General features: G+C 39.3%; 2 protein-coding genes across 2 annotated transcripts; one reads left to right on the forward strand and one right to left on the reverse strand.

Annotated features, from left to right (window-relative positions):
• Positions 1 to 4,750: 4,750 nt before the first annotated feature.
• Positions 4,751 to 6,883, reverse strand: LOC124864752. The gene is made up of 2 exons (XM_047359656.1): positions 5,933 to 6,883; positions 4,751 to 5,810 (listed from the first exon to the last, which is right to left on the reverse strand). The coding sequence occupies exons 1-2, from the start codon at positions 6,879 to 6,881 to the stop codon at positions 5,800 to 5,802; spliced, it is 960 nt and encodes a 319-aa protein (XP_047215612.1). The 5' UTR covers positions 6,882 to 6,883; the 3' UTR covers positions 4,751 to 5,799.
• Positions 6,884 to 17,026: 10,143 nt separating this feature from the next.
• On the forward strand, positions 17,027 to 23,479 carry LOC124864874 (transcription factor SOX-10-like). Its single transcript, XM_047359835.1, has 4 exons — positions 17,027 to 17,098; positions 19,406 to 20,257; positions 22,142 to 22,302; positions 22,570 to 23,479. The coding sequence occupies exons 2-4, from the start codon at positions 19,827 to 19,829 to the stop codon at positions 23,340 to 23,342; spliced, it is 1,365 nt and encodes a 454-aa protein (XP_047215791.1). The 5' UTR covers positions 17,027 to 17,098; positions 19,406 to 19,826; the 3' UTR covers positions 23,343 to 23,479.
• Positions 23,480 to 24,221: the final 742 nt, after the last annotated feature.

Consider the following 24,221-nt stretch of genomic DNA (forward strand, 5'->3'; position numbering starts at 1 on the left):
CATTTGTAACACACCAGACAATACAATTGAGTCATTAGACCCGAATCAAATCATCCTGTGTGTTGATTTGTAACTAAAAACGTGTGTGGTACTGTATTACAAAATTATTAAAAAAGAAGTCATTTGGGGACCTTTGATTTATCAAGTTCCTTTTGAGGACCAGGGTCTGAAAATTATGCATTGCTATTTCTGAAACAAGATGTTTGAACTTTGTTTTTTAGATTGAGTTTTACAACAATGCAAAACATTTTTTTTTATTCACTCAGAAAAATGCATGACTGCATGATGCATAATTGATGTTCTATCGGCTCAACAATGCTCTATGTAAACGTAGCTATTGATTGTATAACAGTGTAAATAAATATGGTGCGAACTGTATTCAGTTGTCTCCATATTAACTGTTATAAAGCCACGTGACACGAGGAAGTCGTGTTTTTAATAACGGCAACAGGATGTCTTGCTAGGCTCTGCTCGGAGGTTGTGTCTGGACTCTGTTTTAACGATGGCGCTCCATCTTATTTGTAAGGTCCGCAAAATACGAGAAACCTCTGAGCCTGACATTTTGAGTACATTATATGCTGTATTAACTCTTGTGTCCGCAGCTGCGCACCAGGAACAATTTTAGCGCGTGCACAGTACCTCCCATAGACATATTTAAAGAGTTCACCTTGCATTTGTTGCTGGAGCGCATGAAACACGGCCGCCATCTTGGAGCCTACTTGGTTTATGTAGATGATACCAGAGCGCTGTGGGCATATTGTTCAAATCGACGGACTATTGACGTCGGGGCTCGGAGGATAACTTTTGACAAGTAAGATGGACATATTATTGTTTGTATTTTGTGAACAGAATAGTACTGTCCTGTATTTATGTCCACCAGCGACATGCTAGCTAATGTTAGCTGTTTGTGCCTCTGTTCACTGGGCTATGAAGGCTAACCAAGATTTTTATTTTATTTTTTTGCAAATCATAAAGTCTGTTTTTCCCTGACATTGATTTAGATTAACTGACACAAAAACGCTACTGTCCAAATAAAACAAAAATAACTGTTAAAACATTCATCACCAAATTTTACACTGGTGCCACAGACTGTATTTTTCACATGTAATTATTTGACCCTATTAAAAGTAAGATACCCCATATGTCTCATATCCACCACAAAATACAGACAACAGAACAAGCTTACTCACTACTTTTGTGGCTTTGGTTCATTAAAAATAAGAGTTAGGAATAGGAAAATAAGATTGACCTCCTTTGTAAAATGTTTTTTGTGTAGACATTCCCAAATCAATCTGTTAGGAATAACCTTTGTTATTATGCTCATAGCTGTTTTTCCCATTTATACTATAGTGAAATAAAATATAAGTTCTAATGTTTTCCTTTTGTTACAATAGGATAAGAAGGCTCATCGACACACAGTACAAGGATAAATGGCCCAAGGTTTGTCATAAATGACCTGAAGCTAGGTCTAATTTAGGTAGATATAATCAAATTATCAACATGCTTGAAAAGTAGGTTGTCCAAAACACTGGACACCTTCATGGTAAATGATTCAAATACTTTGTTCTGGGGATGATTTCAAAAACGTTTTTATGGAAAGTAACAGTTTGTACATATCTTGGCTACTAGTTAACGGACAATAAAGAAGCAACTAACTGGGTTTCAATATAAATATGATTTTTGGTTAAAGGTGAGAAGATGACTCTATTACATTATCTACATATAAGATTCTCATGAAAACAGGAACTGGAACATTTCCTGTTCCCAACAAGCCCTAAAGGAAACTGTTATAGATTTTATGGGTTCTGACAACAGAGTGAACGGATGTAGAGATGTGCTTGACACTTTCACCAGGTCGGCTGAGAGAACTAATTACACAATCAAAAAACAATTGGCTAAAGTTTGTGCTGATACAAAGATGAAGTGGCTGGATGCGCTGCCCTTGGTGATGTTTTACATCAGATCATCACCCACTGAGCTCATGGGTTTAACTCCCCATCAGCTGCTGACAGGAAGAACCATACCCTGACCTTTCACCTCCTCTCTTCAGTCGGGTTGTGCACCCAGTCTGGATCACAGAGAGAGCAACTGACATGTTCAACGATTCTAATCTGCTGTGAAGTTTTTGTCACATAACACACAGGAGGCTCTAACCAAAGAACCAAGCAGGAGAAACAAATGGAGCTCTGGATGAGGGCAAAACTAAGATCAGCAGATCATATTGCAGGAAGGGAGAGACGTCCTTCGAAGGAAACCTCAGAGAAATCAGAAAGCACTTGAGGAAGAACATATGAATAGGTTCGATTGGATATCTTTTGACTTAACATTTCATTTCCAGCTAACACATGAAAAATTGTGAAACTAAATTAATTTATTCCAGTAACCATAACGTCAAAAGGTAAGATTAACTCATCTTTTTGCTATCAACTAACAAAATATAATTATGTGGAACCTGTTTCATACATTATTGAGTGGGCTGGGTTACTTCAACAGAGGGAACGTGATAAAGAAATAAACAATAAAAATTATATTTGTTGGGTTAAAGCTTGAAGGAGTATGTCCTGGTTAATTTTAAATAAGGTCACAAAAATCACAGAGGGGAGAAGGATTTCTAAAGTAAAACTGTGTGAATAATGAAAAAAAAAAAAGTTCTGTGAATGTGGGAAATTGTGGAATAAACTGCACGAAGGGTTAAAGGAGCGTTCAACTATTTAATCAATTTGAATAACTTCATGAAAAGAAATTATAACTTCCTATGTGCTTCTGGGTTATTTATTTATAGATGATGATGTTTGTAACTTGGATTGTAAATTAACTTGATGCAAGGCCTTGAACTTTTACTTGCTGCTGAACAGAACTGATTTATGGGGAATAATTGCTTTAATAATTATTAATAATTGCTATTGACTGGACAGGAAAGCTGTGGCCTGGTTTCCCTCTCCATCCAGGATGCCCTGACACCAATTGGCCTACTTCGTCAGGGGGAACCTTTCAGAAAATGTGTTTTTAAATTTGATATGTCTGCTAGAATATAAACTGCTTCCTGTTAGAACCGCTTCTAATCTTATAAATGACACCACGGCAAAACATGAGAGACAGCTGAAGGCTGTGTAAACAGGATGTTAAAATTATTTCTTGTCAAATTACAATAGCTATGGATATGATCCTAGCAAAAAGGAAAAAATAAGGGTTGTGTGATGTTTTTGGAGAGGCTTGTTGTTCTTTTATTCCTAACAATTACAGCACCTGATGGATCTCTAACGAAGGCCCTAAATGACTTGCAATCACTGTCCATTGAATTAAAATCACACTCAGGAATCGATGAACAATTCACAAAAATGTTTGAGACGTGGTTTGGAAAATGGGGAAACCTACTGGTGAGTATATTCACTTCATTGACTGTTGTTGTGGTGATTGCAGGTTGTGTTTGTTGTTGTGCAACATGTATTCCAGCTCTCATCCTCAGGTGTATTGATTGTGCGATTGGTTCCAGTGATACCAGAGGTTTGAGATTACCAGAATATCAAATTGATGTGGTGCCAGAGCACACACTGATGTTGTCCACTGAATATTTAAGCACAAGTGATGATGTGGATCTCATGGAACCAAACCAAAGAGATGGAGAAATTATGATACTGTGCTAAGAGGAGGAGGACCAGACGACTGCAAAAGATAATTGAACAGGGTTTACGATTCAGGGCCTACAATATACTGATATACATTGTGCTGCTCATTTCTGCTGTGCTTCTAGGGTTTTATTAATTTTGTTGTTTTAAATTTTTCAACAGGGCATTATTTTCTATTTGCGATGTCAGATCTGCTGTAAGACGGAGCGCTACAGGAGATCCTTCCTGCCCACAGCCTGAATCAGCATCTACAACGGTTCTTTGAAGAAACCTTCATAATATGAGCTACAACAACATTTAATTTCCCTTTGGGATTAATAAAGTATTTTTGAATTTGGATTGAATTGAATTAATCATTTAAATTTCAGACACGACAGGTTTGTTCTATGGGAAACAGGTGGTGGACACTCTGAGGGCTGCAGGCAGTTACCAGAGAGATGGGACTGCGTTTGGGGAACGGAGTTACACGACGGACGGAAGGAACTGCCTCCCATATTCTAGTTTAGGTCCATATGCACCAGACACATTGATTGATGTGAGGTGGGTTCTTCCCACCTCAACGGGGGGATTGTTATGGATGTATAATTCTGTGGCCTTTTCTAATCATCTCTTTGCTGCCTTAATTAAATATATCTGCCCTTGTTGCTTATCTGCTGTACCGCTCACTGCTACAACTTACACAACATAACTTGATATCACATAAGATGCAACACAGTTAACTGTAACAATTGTAAAAGAAAATGGAAATGGAGAAAGGAATTACCTTTTTAAATGTTTGATAAGGAAAGGTATTTATAATCAGATTTTTGAATGTTTAAATCATTTAGAAATAGGATTTGAAAATACATTTTCAAATTGCAGTATTTAATAATGGATTAATAAATACAATTTACAATTCCTCTTTATAATTCAATTTAAAATGTGCAATTACAAAACACTTTTCAAATTGAATTTCTAATTATATGATTTAAATGTTAAATTGTTGTATTTCTTTTTCAGTGACTCTCCTGGTCCTCCAAATTAGTTGAGTAAAACTAAAACAATTCTACAGATTATGACTAAAATTCAATGACATTTTAGTCAAAGGATGAGAGCTAAATAACAATTTGTTTTTCAAAATTAACACTGCAGCTCATACATCTTAAGGTTGTGGGAGCCAGAGCACCTGGAGTGAACCCACAGCAGGCAGCAATGCTGACACCTGCAGTCTTTTAAATCAATCACATTATCTAGTTTAGATTGTTTGTTGGGCTTTGGTTTTGGTTTTTAAGTGGTATGGTTTTTTTTGGGTGGGGGGGTTGATTTATTTTTTTTAATTATGTCAATTTTGAATTTTTATTTAGTGTAAAATTGTAAATGTTGGGTATATCTAATTGCAAGTAGAACAAAGAATAAGTTGAAAAGGTAAACAACGTACAGAAGCAAATAAACACAATACTATACAAATGCATAAGGATCCATATGGTCACTAATAAAAAATATTCGAGCATAAAATTTAAAAAAGGAAAAACAAAATTGACATTTACTACATTTACCAGAACATTTCTCAGCCTAACAGAAAAGTATCTAAATATTTCTCTGATTTATGTTTGAGATTTGCTGAAGAAACATGCAATTCTGGTTGTCTGAAATGATTAATTGATTTTTGTTATTTTTAAGAGGTTTTTGTGTGATTTAATTTTTTTGTTGTGTCTATTTTGGGTTTACATTTAGCAGACATTGGCACAGTTTCGATCCATAAAGTAGCACGTGCTTTAAAGGGTAAACGAGAAAGGTCAACCCCAAACGGTAGGTATAAAATACACAATGATTCAACGTCATTAAAAACCATAAGGCCCCTGTTGTGATAAAATAAAGAAGAGTAACTTTCATGAAGAGAGAAATTACATATAACAGCTGAATGAAAAGCTCTCCAAGTATTCCTCTGATTCTTATTTGAATTGTGTTGAAGATAGCTGTAATTCCAAAGAGCTGGTTCTGGGTGTATGAAAATACAGCCACAATTGTTTCTCTGGTTTGGTGTGAAAATGCTGACATTCTTGTGCAAATTCTTCCATAAGTAGCTCCAGCATATCTGAAGAGTCTCCATGGCGATGTCAAGATCTGATCCGTGAGATGTCTGCTCTGGGGATCTGGTTCGGTTTGACCCATGGACCTTTGCTGGTTATCGTTGTCAATTTGAGGCTGAACCAGACAAAGAGCAGCAAACATGAAGTTAGAAAAAGACTTGGATACTGGCTGACCTGCTTCAGGTTTGGCTTCCTGAGAACTGTCTTCATCTCTTGGGTTGACATGTATAATTTTACCTGTAGAGTCTGTGTGAATCACAGTTGATCCACAGTGTCTTTCAGGGATACTTGCTGGATCGGCATCCATTGTCTCATGATTTTCACTTGTTGCTTCATTAGTTTGTCTTTCTCTAGTTGTACGCAAATAATTTCTAATTCTTGTTTGAGTTCTGTTGAAGGCAGCATCTGTTCTTGCTTTGACCTGGTTTAAAAACAGTAAAGTTCTTGTTCCAATTCTTTGAAATCTTTCTTCAGTGTTGACGTAAATGAGCCAAACACAATAAGTGATAGCTAGACCAGACTCAGAACCAAGGTGAAAGATTCTCCGAATTATGTATTTACAGTCTTCTACAATCATAAGTAAATTAATTCTAAGCTCTTCTCCAGCTTCAAGCAAACAATTTCTGAATCTTGTTTGAGTTGTGTTCAAGAAACCTGCAGTTCTGGTCCTGGTTGTCTGAAATGCAGCCACAATTGTTTCTCTGGTTTGGTGTGAAAATGCTGACATTCTTGTGCAAGTTCTTCCAAAAGTAGCTCCAGCATATCTGAAGAGTCTCCATGGCCATGTCAAGATCTGATCCGTGAGATGTCTGCTCTGGGGTTCTGGTTCGGTTTGACCCATGGACCTTTGCTTGTTGTCAACTTGAGGGTGGCCTGGACAAAGGGCAATATACACAAGAGACTTGTTTACCAGCTTCTTTTGTTTCAGATTTGCATTTTGTGTCAAGGTCTGCCTGTAAATTTGCTGCTGTAGCTCATCCTTCAGGTTTCTAGTCCTTGCAGCAGTTTGTTGGTCCCCCAGTTCTCTAGAATTTCTACCTAGTTTAGAAGAAGATGAAATGATCTTCTCAGCATGTGTTTGGGATTTGTAGATAATAGCTGGGTTTCTTGCTTGAACCAAGTTTGAGAGAGCACCAAATCTTCTTCCGACTGTGTTGAAACCAGATGCTAGCCTTGTATAAAACATGTACAAACCATGCCATGCTCCTGTTATGATATCACAAAATGCAGCCGTGAATCCTCTTAAAGTGTAGAACCAATCATGTGGATTTAAAGCCTTCATGAAGATTCCGGGTTTCCTCTCAGTGTTTGTAGTTTTCACCATGCCCCTTGTCTCCTTGTTGAGAGTGTGAGAATGGTTAATAGATGTATTATGGTTTGGAGACATCCTGAACATTTTCTGAGAATAGTTTACAGGTGGCTGATAATCAAAGAAGAGTGGAAATGCATTCTCGTGTTTGAAACTGTCTGAAATTATTTGACTGATGGAGGGCTGGCTCATTGACGCTGCAACACTCTGAGGAAGCTTGAGGTTTCTGAAGTGTGTGGACATTTCCATCAGTATCTGACAATACTTGGCTTTTTCATACCTTTGAAAGCCAGCATTTGGTTTACAGCAGATGGGAAAACCGTGTTCATCTCTTTGAGTTTGAGTTTTTGTACCTCCAATATGCTTACATATCAGTGCATTAAAGTTTCTGAACATTTCCTTCTGCACAGCTGCAGGTAAATTGACCTGGGAAGTATTAAATTCAGTTTGTGTTTGAGGTGATCCAGTTTCATCTCCATCATCTCCTTTTTTCTGTCTGACCAGACCTGTCATCGTATCTCCGTGGGAGAAATTCCTAAATATCTGAACTAACTCAGCTTTTGCTTGTTGTTGATCAGTCTGCTGCATATCAAGACAAGCATGGTTACAAGAGGACAAGAGATCCTTCCTGAAAGAATAGACAGATGCCCTGCAATTCAGTGTGTCCTGGATGTGATTATACCATCCCAGCCCATGTCTAACAAAGCTTAAGATTTTCATTTTGTCCGATCTGTGGTTTAATTTTGATCCACAAGTCCTTGTTGGAACAAATAATTTTCTTCTCTTTCAACTTCAATAAAACGAGCAAAACCTGTCTACGTTTCCCAGGGAGGGAATAAACTAAAATATTGTCTTCACATACAAAGGCTTTAACTTCAAAGGAGAGCTGACGTCACAGCCTGTCACGTAAAGACAGCTCACCTACAACGTCACAGCCTGTTGCGTAGGTGGAAGACAGCTGATGTTACCTAGCAACCGTCGATAGCGTGAAAATCCCAAGGGCGAATCACGTGACAGGTTTAAAGATCAACGCGCGCTGCCGCCGTGTAGCAGACTGAATATCCAAACAATATCCGTTTATTAACGTGTTCTAAGCTGTAAATAGCGGAAGGCACTATTTTTCACATGCAGACTGCGCACTTTCGTTGGTGTCTTAATATGATTTTGTTTATAATCATGTTAGAATTTGTCCGAATAATATTTGATTTTTTCATCATTTTCATAATTAAAGTTTTCATTTCTGGCTCTTTTGTGTCTATGAGAAAGTATGCAAAACACGGTGTCCATTGCCTTGTGTATGAACTGTGTTATTGTAGCAGAGGTAAAGATTTGAGACAGAAACCGTTTTCAATTGAACAACTTCTTAATCACTAATCATGCGAAAAAAAAAAAAAAAAACGTCTATTCACGGTATAGCTCCAAAATCAGACTGACCTCAGACATGCAACACATGTTGCTGAGGTACAAGGATATACCTTATCTGCATTATGCAGTTTTTCATAATAAGTTCAGCATTTTTGGACATTAAAACCACCAAAACTGGTCACTGATCATCCTAACAAAAAGCTGGGTTACCCAGATGTTTAAAAATTGATCTGTAATTTGCAGAGTGAAATTTAAGTTCTTTTTAAAGTCTTGGATGTTGGATTCCAACATTTTGCTGACATCTGCTCTCTTGTATGGTATATGTGTATATTGTATTTATGTGTATATTGTACATATGTATATTCTGTAATGCAAAAACAGAACTAAAGAGCAAAGTGTACCGGAGTCAAATTCCTTGTTTGTATGTACGAACTTGGCAATAAAGCTGATTCTGATTGTAAGAGTAGATGTCAAAGCGAACAAAAAAAAAAAAAAAAACTGGGTTGAATGTCATACCAAACTTAGTTACACCCAGTTTAACAATAAAGACAGGAGCAGAAAGGAAGGTACATGTACTTTCTGTCATTCCCCAAAAATCAGGGATCTTGTGGTTGTGTCTAGCCTTGCAATGGGCTGATTGGGTAAAATACCCTTAAATCTAGTGGCTGAGCACTACTAATAAGACAGCCTTTTGATGATAAAATATGCAGAAAAGCCACCACATATTTACAACAGTTCGCATTGAGATTCACAATGCGTTTGTGCGTTAAAATAAAAATAAAAAAAGTGCATCCCACTATTTAGGGATTAGAACAACGCGTTAATACACGGATTGTTTTTGACCCTTACGACTTGCCGTGCATGAGTGCTTGCAGGTTAACGGAGTACCTGAGCACACTTGCAGTTGTCATATTGTTTTTAACGGATTTGACCCACATGCAGAAAGCAATTCAGGAGACACAGTTTTACGGTAAAGTGTTCATTTACAGTGTAGTGATGTGGGCAGGGAAACTGGAACCGGGAAACCAACTGTAAAAATAAACAGTATGGTAAGCAGGGAATACTCAGGGTCAAAACTAAAGAATAATAATTCAGCCTTACTGGGTTGATGGAATGATCCGCCAGAGGGTGGGAAGCGGAGAGACCAAATAGTTGTTTACCCGTGAGACAGATGATGGTGGATAATGGCGTGCCAGGATGATAAGATGGTCCAGGGTTTTCAGAAGTAGGTACTGTGGAAGGAGGAGGGTGGACAGGGTTCTTGAATGGTACAGGTCCTTCTCAAAAAATTAGCATATTGTGATAAAGTTCATTATTTTCCATAATGTCATGATGAAAATTTAACATTCATATATTTTAGATTCATTGCACGCTAACTAAAATATTTCAGGTCTTTTATTGTCTTAATACGGATGATTTTGGCATACAGCTCATGAAAACCCAAAATTCCTATCTCACAAAATTAGCATATTTCATCTGACCAATAAAAGAAAAGTGTTTTTAATACAAAAAACGTCAACCTTCAAATAATCATCTACAGTTATGCACTCAATACTTGGTCGGGAATCCTTTGGCAGAAATGACTGCTTCAATGCAGCGTGGCATGGAGGCAATCAGCCTGTGGCACTGCTGAGGTCTTATGGAGGCCCAGGATGCTTCGATAGCGGCCTTTAGCTCATCCAGAGTGTTGGGTCTTGAGTCTCTCAACGTTCTCTTCATAATATCCCACAGATTCTCTATGGGGTTCAGGTCAGGAGAGTTGGCAGGCCAATTGAGCACAGTGATACCATGGTCAGTAAACCATTTACCAGTGGTTTTGGCACTGTGAGCAGGTGCCAGGTCGTGCTGAAAAATGAAATCTTCATCTCCATAAAGCTTTTCAGCAAATGGAAGCATGAAGTGCTCCAAAATCTCCTGATAGCTAGCTGCATTGACCCTGCCCTTGATAAAACACAGTGGACCAACACCAGCAGCTGACACGGCACCCCAGACCATCACTGACTGTGGGTACTTGACACTGGACTTCTGGCATTTTGGCATTTCCTTCTCCCCAGTCTTTCTCCAGACTCTGGCACCTTGATTTCTGAATGACATGCAGAATTTGCTTTCATCCGAAAAAAGTACTTTGGACCACTGAGCAACAGTCCAGTGCTGCTTCTCTGTAGCCCAGGACTGGGGAATGCGGCACCTGTAGCCCATTTCCTGCACACACCTGTGCACGGTGGCTCTGGATGTTTCTACTCCAGACTCAGTCCACTGCTTCCGCAGGTCCCCCAAGGTCTGGAATCGGCCCTTCTCCAAAATCTTCCTCTGGGTCCGGTCACCTCTTCTCGTTGTGCAGCGTTTTCTGCCACACTTTTTCCTTCCCACAGACTTCCCACTGAGGTGCCTTGATACAGCACTCTGGGAACAGCCTATTCGTTCAGAAATGTCTTTCTGTGTCTTACCCTCTTGCTTGAGGGTGTCAATAGTGGCCTTCTGGACAGCAGTCAGGTCGGCAGTCTTACCCATGATTGGGGTTTTGAGTGATGAACCAGGCTGCGAGTTTTAAAGGCCTCAGGAATCTTTTGCAGGTGTTTAGAGTTAACTCGTTGATTCAGATGATTAGGTTCATAGCTCGTTTAGAGACCCTTTTAATGATATGCTAATTTTGTGAGATAGGAATTTTGGGTTTTCATGAGCTGTATGCCAAAATCATCCGTATTAAGACAATAAAAGACCTGAAATATTTCAGTTAGTGTGCAATGAATCTAAAATATATGAATGTTAAATTTTCATCATGACATTATGGAAAATAATGAACTTTATCACAATATGCTAATATTTTGAGAAGGACCTGTATACAAGGAGCAAAGAATACAGGAGGCTGGCAACCAGTGAGGTCCAAGAGGTTTGAGTCTTTGTTCATGGAGCTTGATAACTTCTTTCCAGAAGTTGTTAATCCAGGCAGAGTTCCACACAAAAGACAAGGTCAGGTTCTGGTAATCCTGCAAGGTAACAAATACAAACTACTAAGAGTCAAGGCAAGAAACAAGACAAGGTAATGTGGCTTGAGCTGTACCACTAAGGGACAACACTCTGGCAGTAAGTTGCTGACAGCCTCCTCCTAATATACTCTTCAGCAGGTGATCAAGGGAATGATGAACACCTGTCACCTCTCCTCCAGGTTCCACGCCATCTAGGGGCTAAGCACAGTAACAGCACCAAACAAACAGACAAAGCACAGATCCTGACAGCAGCTTCCTGTACTTTATATAACAAACTGTTTTTACTGGTATTCCAGTTTTCGACAAAGAAATCAAAGTTTCACAATTAGCAGATGATACTACTTTATTTATACAAAATAAGGAACAAGTTGCCCTAGCTCTAGCTACAATAGCGACATTTTTCCAAAATATCAGGACTGTACCTAAACATTAAAAAATTTGAAATTCTGGCACTAAAAGACAACAGTGACTCTGAAATATTTAATATCCTACTCAAAACGATATTACTTATCTCGGCATAAAAACATCCAAAAATTCCAGAGAAACCACTGACCTAAACATTCTCCCAATGTTCAAAGCCAATCATTAAAGTTCAATTGTTGGTCTGCCAGCTATCTATCAATGTATGGCAGAGTTCTGCTGAGCAAAGCAGAAAATATATCAAGAGCAGCATATGTTTTCTCAAGTTTAGATGTCCCCAAATCCACTTGTTCCCAACTTGATAAAATTCTTTTCAAATTCATCTGAAAGAATAGGCCTGATAAGGTAAAAAGATCTGTTCTCTCAAACCCTTACACAAAGGAGGTTCTGTCTTTTTCATTACTTAACCAAGTTATAAAAATCTACTGAATTGAAAGATTCCTTAAATTCCCAAATAGCATGTGGAACATTATCTCAAATAATTTATTTGTTATTGTTGACGGTCTCAACTTTCTGTTGATATGTCCTTTCTCGGTAGGTAAACTCCCTATGAAATTAACCAATTTCCATAAACAAATTCTGTTGTGTTGGAATCTGATGCATAAACACAACCTTTTACCTCACAACTGTATTTTCTGGAACAACATGTATCTAGTACACAAAAACCAAACTCTTTTTCAACAGAACTAGTTTATAAATAACACAGTGAATGCAAATAGTGAATTTGACTCCTATGAGGTCTTTATGGAAAAAAAAGAGATTGATGCTTCTCGAGAAGAGTTTGACATAGTGATCAAATCTATTCCTATTGTCTCTTTAACGCAGGGCTTACTAACAGTTAATTCACTTCCTGTAACAGTCGGCTCTCCAAATTTTGCTGGCATCCCAATTACAGATAAGAGATGTACCAGTACTTTTGTCAGAAACTGGCTTGTTCCTGTCTCTACCCCTATATGTAAACATCAATGAGCTTAGATGGACAAGAAACTTTGGAACTTGATCTTCCATATATAATTCAAAGAAAAAATAAAATCAACGATTTTATTTTCAAAATTGTACATCAGCATTTCCCTTCAAAAGCAAATATCTGTACTTTTCTTCCTACTAAGTAACATTTGTACATTTTGTGGATGTGAGGGAGAAACCATTGAGCATATTTCTGTTGACTGGTGTCCATGTTGCTTCTTTCTGGTTCCACTTACAAAGATAAAAAAATATATCTCTCTGAGCAAATTTGAAATACTTTTGATAGTCACTAATCCACATTTAACAGCCAATGCAAAATATGTAACTAATTTAATCATTATTTTAGAAAAATATTATCTACATAAAATGATTTGGCAAAAGACCATACCCTCCTTATATAACTTCAAAATACCACATCTTAAAACATACTGGAACACCATTGAAAAACTTAAGAAAAGAAAAATAAATTAACCGAAATAATCAAACTACTCAATAATTTTAACCTAAATGTAGCAGACTTCTAGGTGTAGTTTGTTTTGTTGTTTTATTTATTGTCTTTGTGTATATTGTATTTCCTTTTTAGATCTATTTTTCTTTAATTGGGCAATTGAATTTCAGTTTGTTTTTCTAAGTTGTATGTCTTTCCATAACTGTCAATAAAGATCTTTTAAAAAGACAACTAGACAAAACTGCATCTTTCTGCACATTCCAAGAGCTCAATGTGACGGATTCTAAGATAGTTTCCTTTCACAATAAAAGCGCTGATATTCCCTCTTTTATCCACCCCCGACCCCCATCTTAAATAAGGTTTATTTGCATATTTCTGAATTATTCTCGTGTTTTCCTTAAATAAATCACATGAGAACAGTTTGAATAGTTAAATAAAACTAACAAAAAAAGATTTTCTCTAAATTCATAACTGAATCCTACTTTCAACGACTGTGCAGTCATCAAAGCAAAACGTTCAGTTCAAACCCTTATTGTCCATCAGGACCAATCTGGTTTACAGGAGGGGTCAAGGAACCATAAAGACATAATGAACAAGACACGATCCAATATAAAGCAGGCAACCTCACCAATGTAGCAGTGAAAGATTCAATAAAATTTGACAGTAGCTTTGTTTAAATTTGACACTGAGTGTTGTTGATATTAAATTAATTTTTTTCAGAAGCGTTTATATGTTCGTAAATAGGCCAAAGATCTAAGTTCTAGAAACTAGATCCATATTTAAATGGTGACATGTAACTGTCAGCCCAGCTGTTGTGGGAGATGACAGTGAAACAATCTCAAGATGTCTGCTAAGATGTTGTTTTATACTCCGTATGTACAGTCTTGTGTTTTTTTACCTCAGCCTGCCATATTTACATGCAAATGTTAATATTTAATGTCCTGATAAATGAAAAACTGTAATACCAATAAGAAAAGGTCACACTCATCACTTGTTATGAGAAAAGTGACTATAAATAAGATTTAGAAGGGCTTTAATTTTGAAATTCCACATCAGATGTTGGTGAACTTTGGTGAGCAGCTCTGGGGTAATGTACTGTCATCTTGAAGAGAAAACATTTACGGTAAACAACGGTTTTTTGCACATTGACTGCAACATGGCCAAAAGGGGCTATAAAATAAGATTGTGAGGGGCTTTAATTTTGAAATTCCACATCAGATGTTCTACTGTCATCCTGAAGTTAAACCGGTCATTGGAAACAAAAACTAAAAAAATATATATATATATTTATTGAATCTAATGAAAAAATAAATGGACACTAAATTGATGAACACACCAGCAACCATATAAAACAGTAAAAAAACTAATATCTCCATATTCACATTCAGACCTAAAAAATGAGATTAGAGCACAGAACAGCAAGAATGACATCAACCACCTGCAGCCGATATATGTAAAGCATACTGCTTTTTTTCGAAATGTCCTCCTTGGGCTACTACCGTAATGCATTGTGTTACCGTGACCTACAAAACCCCGCGAGGCCTGGCTTTACTGTCGTCTTCGAAGTGGTGGCTGTTGACCGCAGTCGCATGGCAGGGATACAAGGGGTCATTGTAGTGAGGAACAGCACTTGTGTTTGTGTCGGAGCGGCCCATGATGTCCCCTCTAGTCTCTCATTCTGTTTATATACAAGCACTGATTTTAACGAGTGTCCGTCTCTCAGTTTGTAGAAAGGTGCTGATCCAGTTAGAAAACACAGAAGGCCTACAAGAGGCCTTATGTGCCAGGCCACAAAAACAAACACCTGCCAAGCCCACCCAAAATTTTCAGCAATGTAATACATTTCAGATGCAATATGGAGAGCAACATTTTTTTATTTACTTAAATTTAATGTGTTGCATTAGTGCATCTCACAGGTGAATTTCCCACATTTATAATCTTTATTTAGGCAGATAAAAAATATTTTACCAAACACAAACAAAGAAACAAAAGGGATGATTTCAAACGCAAAATAACTTATTTGTGGGGTAAGCCATGGATGATGCTTTAGTCTAAATAAAAATAGGCCACTGTAAGAAACTACATATTAAAAATAACTATCAGCAAATATCACGAGTGACTAAAACACTGGGGTAAACTGTAAAACCTAATTACTAACTCAGTAAGCTTTCTGTCTGTAAAAAGGCAGAGATGTTCACTAAAGCTGGAAATTTCCACAATACAACTTAACTTCAGTTAAAATGTAACTTAAGAAAAATAGAAAACCATGTTTTATCTACAATCGTAAAATTAAATTAGTTTTAAATTGATTTAAACGCAAAATGTTTACTCGCTCTTGCTTATAAAAAAGGAATGTTAGCAGCGTTCGCTAACAGCTAAAGGACTTGTTTCATGATAGGATGCACATTTTATGATATCTGAATGGTTTTAGACTTTGGACAGGAAATAGATTATATTGATGACACCAGATATTTTTTGTCAAGCTCAGGGCCATAATTGATGCTATTTGAAAGTTGTTAGATTAGGCCTTAGGCTAAACCGATAAAACAAACTTTTAAGATTTAGCCAATAACGTTGATGTAAAAACCTGCATACTTTATCAGAATAGATTTTACTCTATTATGAAAATAAATTCTCATTTTAATAACTTAAACATGCTCCAACAAATTTGTTACCTCAACTTATTCAGTAAAATTTAAATTCTAATAATTTAGATAATTATTTTCATCTGGGCCGGCTGCACGGTGACACAGTTGGTAGCAGTGTTGCCTTGCAGCAAGAAGGTCCTGGGTTCGACTGTGGTATTGTTTGTGTGTTGCCCTGCGATGGACTGGCGATCTGTCCAGGGTGTACCCTGCCTCCATAGACTGCTGGAGCTTCCCCACGACCCACTATGGAAGAAGCGGTATAGAAGATGAATGACTGACTAACTGACTGCTCTTCTGGTTTGTTATCTGACAATAAAAGTAACAAAGAATAAGAATTGGTTAATGATTATGGTAAGACAACCTTATGGAAACTTTTTAAATCTATCTGTAAGAAGGTGGTTTTTCAGTTAAATTTGGATAGAAAATTCTTGCTTCAACACCAAAATTTTCTGAACTAGAAGTCTGGTGCTGCATTAAATTTGTGTTTATAGTTGTAGCTCGTTGCTATGACATTAGCTAAAGGCTCCAAAAGTTTATGACAATATATCTATCTCAATTGAATTTATCTATTCATTCCTAAAACAATCCATGTAAACAGGCTCTCCCAGTTCTCTGCCGCACACCTCAAGTGAAGATAGCTAAGACAGACAGAACCAACATATTCAGTTGAAATCTTGTTTGGGTAGGATTTGTTACCGAAATAAAGTAGCTAAGGTTGGTAGCTTAAGCATTTTTTAAACACCTGAATTGAAATCCCTTGGTTGCTGGCTGCAGTGAAAAATCCTCTTGCAGTCAATTTAAGAACCTAATGTTTCCATGTCATAAAATCTAGGCCTAATGTTTTAAAAGTCCTCTTTTAAAACACAAAACAAAAAGAAAAACTAGCCTGTATGCTGCCTATCCTTTGATGTTGTTTTACCACGGAACAAAACTATAACGAAAAATTGATTTTAACCCAAATATAGGTTGTTCATTTCAGTTTTTACAGTGTACATAGGGCTTAAATAGATAGCTTGATCAACCAATCAGTATCTGTATATATATTTGCGTGCTGCTTCTTTAAGACCCTTCCCCGGCATCTTTTTGTTTTTTTCCCTCGTCCTCGCACAAGGGGCTCTTTAAGGCCTTGCACGGACACACAGAGCGAGCATTCATTCCCGGGCTGCGAGCGAGGGGGCTGGGGAGCGAGCGTCACTTTGGAAACTCGGGAACTCACGGATTCTCGTGCTAAACCGGCGAGCTCCTTTTCTCATTCCCGAAGTAAGGCGCTTAGCATTTCCAACTCTTTGCTCTCTACTGATGGTGGGTGCTCTGGCTCCGCGATTGGAAATCCTAACTCCAGAATTAGAAATGTAATGGTATTATTTGATTACTGATAAAGAGTTAGAATACTTTTATTGATTATTAGTTTTTGACGTTTTATTTAGGTCTATGTATCAATATCTAGCTCTGAATGGCTTTACGTCCTGTTTCATTATTGTTAGATGACTGGTTTTGTTAGCGCAACAAGTCTTTCTCTTGCAGACTGATTTCCTGTTTTGTTTTTATTGCAACGTTGACCATGACCTTTTTTTCTTTTTTGTTTTTCATTTTTCATACTTCTCTGGAAAATACTACAAAATCAATGGGGCCTACATTCAACTATAAAACTTTCTTTGTGCAGTTTTTAAACCCGATTTTGCGCTTTTAATGTGATATGTGGCAGCTTGATGGGTTTGATGAGCCTAACAGATAAAACACATAAAGTTTTGGGGCAAGCAAATTAAGGCCAACTTATTGGCCAGTCAGGCGGTGATAATGAGATCCCGTCGCCCAAATTCATTATGCGCACTAGATGTGCTCAATTGCCTAATCCAAACCAATTACCAGCAACGGCTAAATGTTGTTTTTTGTTTTTTTTTCGATAGCAACGTAGGCAATCTCACAATACATTCGCGCATTTATCGCACAAGAGACACGAACAAGCAAACTGTGGTACAGCAAATGTCATTTGTTCCCTTATACGCACGAGTTTTACTCACAGAAATCTCTTGGGACCTAATGACAGCCTGCAAATTGGGACTAGTAGACCAGATGGTGAGCGAATATCAAAAAATTGGACAGGTGGTGGAGCTTCAATCATCAGTTCGTTGGAAACGTATACCCTCGACACCCGTTAATTTAATGCTTGTTTTTGAATCACATTTATCGAAAAATGCGGTTAATGCAACCAGCTTCCTGAAGGCATCCACTTAGGTAATAAAAAATCTATTTGTAAGAGGCGATCGGAACAGCACGAACATTTAACTCCAAGTATTATCCATATGGGTTACCGATCAACAGCCTTTTTTTGTGCACAAAATTTCGCCTATTGGGACGGTAATTTTAAGGGAAGGGTCCATTTGCCTGAGAAAAAGGTTGTACTTTTTGCGTGCTGGTAGACATTCCCCCGTTTTACAAATAAGCAGTGTCTAGTTTGCACACGCGCAAAGGAAACGCACGCACACGAGGTTTGTTTCCAGCACCAGTCGTTCATGTTTACGCACTAGTTGAGCAGAAACCAGAGGTCTTTGCAGTAGCAAGTAGGCCTACTAGTAAACATGCGGTAAACACCTAAAACAAGGCATAACAGAATTTCAGTAAAGGCCTGTTGCAATGCGGAAACTGACGCCTGATTTAAGATAATAAGATTTAGCTACCCACCTTAGATTTATTTGGGACTCCCGGTGGCTCTTGCTTTCAAGTCAGTTGATTTAATATGTTAATATATGTTTAGTTTAGTCCCACCAAAAAGCAGCGTCCATGAATTTAAAATACCGTGACAATCTAAATTTTGGACCAGGAATGTGATCAATTTATCGTTTCAAATTTTTATTTCATATTTTGCCAAACGAAACATTTGTTTTTATATAAAGCAGTTCGAAAAATCTTGCTAACCATGCTGTAATCAAATGGAAAGTTCGGGGACAGGACGGTGGGAGGTTCTGATTGGCAAAAGAAAATGGTACAAGCAAAAAAAAAAAAAAACTATAAATGAATGATAAAATAATACAGAAATGATCAATTACACAAATAATTATTCCAAATCATGAAATTCAAGTTTTTAACCAATATTATGCAGACTCCCTGAAAAGATACGCACATTTAAAGTTAGCCATTGCATCCGCTTGGTGGCCCAACTGCTCGTTTTGGGTAAGCTGGCAACATTAAAAGCTCTAAAAAATAGATTTTAACTAAATGTAATGCAGGCTGATTCTGCGTAGGACAGTGTTTCATAGCTTGATTTTGCCTCTATGTGTATTGGCGCCTGCAGCACTTAAGCCGGCGTGGGGCAGAGGTTGCTTATCTGCATTATAGTTTTACGATCATGATTTTATTCAAGGAATTTTAATATACAATAGCATACTAAAACTCCTTGAATTCTGTTTGCAATTAGTAGTGGCCCCCATTAGGCCACCCTGTTCCAAGTCACACAAGCACTAACGAAATTATGAAATAAAATCTTTTGGCCATCTTTCCCATACGTGGTGGAATTTCAGCGATTAATAAAGCTGATTTGATGCTATGTTCAAACATTTGCTGTTCCAGGTCCTCCCTGTTGGATTTCAACCGCAGGATACACGCAGGAGAGAGAAAACGGGAAGTCAGGAAGGAAGTGAGACTGGGTGAGTTTGGCACAGACCGCTGCCCATTAGTAGGTAAACTGGGGTCGAAGGTGCTCACTGAGCCGTCTATGATACCAACAATACGGATGGAAAGAACTTTAATGTGGAACCCTCACAGAGTTTTGCAACGGAGGCTCAGAGTAGAGACAGACTGGCAGTTTATATTATAACTTCAGTGGAGGCCACAGAGACAGAATAACGCAGAGCTGCCACTCGGTGCGTCATTGTAAGTTAATTACGAGGAGCAAGACAAGTAGCTGAGCTTGTAGGAACAGGTTTAAGTCCTCCGGAGGAGAGTGTGTGTGTCTCTAAGAGAAAGCGAGAGAGAGAGAAAGGCAAAGAAGATGTCCAGAGAGGAGCAGAGCTTCTCAGAGGTGGAGCTCAGTCCCGGCATGTCGGACGACAGTCGCTCCCTGTCCCCGGGTCATTCCTCCGGTGCGGCAGGTGGAATCGAGTCGCCCCTCCGAGGGCAGCAGCCGCAGCTGGCGGCTCTGGACGACGCCTCGGCGGGCTGCTCGTCCGTCAAGTCCGACGACGAGGAGGAGCGCTTCCCCGCCGGGATCCGCGAGGCGGTGAGTCAGGTGCTCAACTGCTACGACTGGACCATCTTGCCGATGCCCGTGCGCGTGAGCGCCGGAAGCAAGAGCAAGTCTCACGTGAAAAGGCCAATGAACGCCTTCATGGTGTGGGCGCAGGCCGCGCGGAGGAAACTGGCCGACCAGCATCCCCACCTGCACAACGCGGAGCTCAGCAAGACCCTGGGGAAGCTGTGGAGGTGAGGGGCCCAAAGCCTGCGGGTCAGTTAGTGCTGATCATGATCTATATTCCTGTGTTGATGCTCACACACAGTTTCAGTTAGATGCCATGATACAAAGCACATGCACTACATTTACATAATAAATCTGGAGCTGACAAGGTAAAATAAGAGGCAAGAAAACTTTATTGTTGAACAAGAAACAAAACAAAGTAGAGAGGTAGAGGGTCTGATATGTACAAACGTGGTAGCCCAGTCATTATACAAAACATATCAATAAAAAAAAAAAATCATATGATAAAATAAAACCTTATATAATACATATGGATTGAATAAAAGTCCAAAGGCAGCACCACATAATGCATCGTGTACTTTCCCTTAACATATACGTTTTGTGCACGTCTGTCTGTCTGTCTGTCTGTCTGTCTGTCTGTCTGTCTGTCTGTCTGTCTGTCTGTCTGTCTGTCTGTCTGTCTGTCTGTCTGTCTGTCTGTCTGTCTGTCTACTTACCAGCTGAGCAGCTCTTGTTTTTGTGAGTGTGACATGGTTACATAATGGTGGCCAAACTCTGTTGAGACTTTACTCTCTGTCAAAAGATGGGTTTCTTCTTAACACAGCCACTTTGTGTTTATTTCTAAAAATTTTAACAAAAAGAACAAAATGCAAATACATATCTCCAGAAGTCTTACTCCAATGTAAATATCATGCAACCTCATGCAGCAACTGAAAATGGATTTAGTTGTCACTTTCCATCATTTGTATATCCTCAAATACAAACTATCTAAAGTTTGATTTGGACAGTTAAGTGAGATACTAGCACTTCCCAATTAAAGGCAAGAAGCCCAGCAAAGTTAAAAGAATTAAACCTGATCAGATCAAATATTAATTAGATAAAGACTTCACCTTGAGCTCAGTGAGGATGAGCTAATTGGGCCTGAAACACAATAAACAGGGAGCCTAAGAAAGTTTGGGGGTTTCTCATGCCATTCCTGCCAGCAGGAGTAATAGTAGGAGCTCAGTTCCATGTTCTCAGACAGGATGCAACCTTGGCCTTTTTATTTCATTACTGTCTGGCAGTCAAAAGCCCCCTGGCAGGCATATCAGTTGTGCACTTGTAGTAAATTCAGTTATCTGCGAAAAACTCAGCGTAGGTTGTTAAAATAAAATAAAAAACTGATTAAATATATATAAAAGAGATTATATTTATATTGATTTGTCTTTATTCAGTGCCTTGCAATAGTGATTTTATCTAATAGAGCAACACAAAGTAGTGCATGATTGTGAAGGATAGAATTATTTTACAAATAAGTTTATAAAGTTTGTTGTTCACTTTTATTTAAATGGACATCAACTAAACTACACCATCCACACTGTCAAACATGGTGTTGGCAGCATCATGCTGTGAGGATGCTTTGCTTCAGCAGGGATAGCAAAGCTGTTTAGAGTTAAAAGGAAGATGAATGAAGTTAAATATACAGCAATAATGGAAAGAAAAACCGGTAGGGGCTGTTGTGAGACTGGGGTGGAGGTTTACCTTCCAGCCGGACACCGACCCTAAACATACACCCTGACCTACAATAGGATGGTTTAAATCAAAGCATATTTATGTGTTAGAATGGCCCAGTCAAAGTCCAGGACTAAACCCAATTGCAGATCTGTGACAAGATTTACAAACAGTTGTTCAGTGATTCTTTCCATCCAGTCTGACTGAACTTGAGCAGTTTTGCAAAGAGCAATAGGAAAAAAAAAAATCATTCTCTATATGTGCAAACTTGACTTAATTGTTACTGTAAATTGCTGGACAGAGATCTTGGAAGTGTATCCTTTTTTGGCTGTATAGCCTTTACCTTTGTAAACCTCACTTAAAACAAATTAATCTACAAAAATCTGATCTTTTCATCCAAGGCTTCTCAATGAGAGTGACAAGCGGCCCTTCATTGAGGAGGCAGAGAGGCTGAGGAAGCAGCACAAGAAGGATTACCCAGACTACAAATACCAGCCGAGGCGCCGCAAAAATGGAAAGGTCGGCTCTGGGTCTGGAAGTGAGGCCGAAGGCCATTTGGAGGGTGAGGTCAGCCACAGCCAATCGTACTATAAGGGCCTCCACCTGGAAGTGGCCCACAGTGAGGGAGCTGAGTCCCCTCTGGCTGATGGGCACCACCCTCATGCTGTAGGTGGGCTGCAGGCTCCCTCCTGCTGCTACACCTCTGAAACCATCACTCTCACACTGATAGACCTATGAGAATTCAACTGTAAAGGATGGCACACTGTTAGGTAAATGTTTTAAATCTGCAAGGCAAAAGAGCGGTAACAATCTTACTGTGTCTTCACAGGTCAGAGCCACAGTCCTCCCACGCCTCCCACCACTCCCAAGACTGAACTTCTGTCTGGAAAGACAGGAGATGGTAAAAGAGAGGGAGCTGGCACCCGGGGCACAATGGGAGCAGAACGTGTTCTAGGATCTGGCAAACCTCACATTGACTTTGGTAATGTAGACATCGGAGAGATAAGCCATGAGGTGATGGCCAACATGGAGCCATTTGATGTCAACGAGTTTGACCAGTACCTTCCCCCTAATGGGCATCCAGGGGTTGGACAGATTGGTGCAGCAGGCGGGGCTGCAGCAGCTTCACCTGCCTCTCCGTATGCCTATGGCATCTCAACGGCTTTGGCTGCAGCCAGCGGACACTCAGCAGCCTGGCTTTCCAAGCAGCAGCTGCCACAGCAACATCACGGCTCCCCACTGGGCTCAGATCCATCCAAGGCACAAATCAAGAGCGAGGCAGGAGGTTCTGGGGCTCACTTTGCTGAAGTAGCCTCAGCAGGAGCTCATGTCACCTACACACCGCTCAGCCTTCCCCATTATAGCTCCGCCTTCCCCTCGTTGGCCTCCAGGACTCAGTTTGCAGAATACACCGACCACCAGCCCCCTGGGACATACTATGGACACTCTGGCCAGGCCTCGGGGTTGTACTCTGCCTTCTCTTACATGGGGCCCTCCCAGAGGCCTCTCTACACAGCCATCACTGACCCAACCAGTGCGTCGCAGTCACACAGCCCCACGCACTGGGAGCAGCCCGTCTACACAACATTGTCGCGGCCATGACAGATGGTGAGAGCAGAAAGCACCGGTGCAGGTTCAGGCCCAGTGTCAGACCAAAGCAGGAGAGGAGGCAGCAACAACAGCAGCTCTGTTTGTTACGTCGGAGATAGAAGTGCTCTGGTCTGGGGGGAGTGGGCAGGCACTGGGGTATGGCTGGGGAGGCAGAAGGGGTAACGCCTTCTGATCTTGGCCAGATGAAAATGCTGTCACAGCAGAAGATTGCGTATCGAGTGTGGAGATTTTGATTCTCGTTTTATTTACTGGCAGTGCTCGGTGTAGGAGTCTTGGAGAGTAATACCTCGGTCATGCAAAGAAAAACATCCACCCAACAGAACTGCAGCAGAGTTTTTGACACTAAACATTAAAATGGGTGAGAGGGGATTATATTCCCATTATTTTTGAAGACTTCATGTGCATTACAGCTGGCACATTGCCTATTACAAGCCTCTTCCACAGCAGCAAGACCTTAATTAGGGTTGTGAAGGGGGTGACTAAAAGTACACCATATTCTTGTTGTAAGAAATGCATCAAATGCCACACAAACGGAGTGCCAATTCCTTTGTTGGCTTTCTATTTCAATTTAGGACTGACCTTTGATCACACATAACATTTCTTTGAAAAGAAAGGCAACAGACACGAAACAAAGTGTGTTGTATATTTACAGAAAACTGACTTTATACCTACACACTATTATCAAGATGTAGACGATGTAGGGCACGTGATGCTATAAATGCACCTGTAATATATTCCTGCATGCTGATGCAAACTTTTTATAAGATGACCAAAGTTTTATGACCAAAACCTTTGTTTTCTGAAGAAACTGGAACTTTTATAGATGTTTCTCGCAACATGGCATCCTGAACTACCTGACACTCTGTAGCT

This window comes from Girardinichthys multiradiatus, chromosome Y (assembly GCF_021462225.1).
Source record: "Girardinichthys multiradiatus isolate DD_20200921_A chromosome Y, DD_fGirMul_XY1, whole genome shotgun sequence".
NCBI lineage: Eukaryota > Metazoa > Chordata > Actinopteri > Cyprinodontiformes > Goodeidae > Girardinichthys > Girardinichthys multiradiatus.

What these genes read in the sequence shown, in the direction of transcription:
- LOC124864752 (XM_047359656.1), bottom strand. Translation starts at nt 6,881, where the DNA reads ATGTTTTATACAAGGCTAGCATCTGGTTTCAACACAGTCGGAAGAAGA.
- LOC124864874 (XM_047359835.1), top strand. Translation starts at nt 19,827, where the DNA reads ATGTCCAGAGAGGAGCAGAGCTTCTCAGAGGTGGAGCTCAGTCCCGGC. An exon ending in ACCCTGGGGAAGCTGTGGAG is followed by an intron (nt 20,258 to 22,141) that starts GTGAGGGGCCCA and finishes TTTTCATCCAAG; the next exon opens with GCTTCTCAATGAGAGTGACA. An exon ending in GGCCGAAGGCCATTTGGAGG is followed by an intron (nt 22,303 to 22,569) that starts GTGAGGTCAGCC and finishes GTGTCTTCACAG; the next exon opens with GTCAGAGCCACAGTCCTCCC.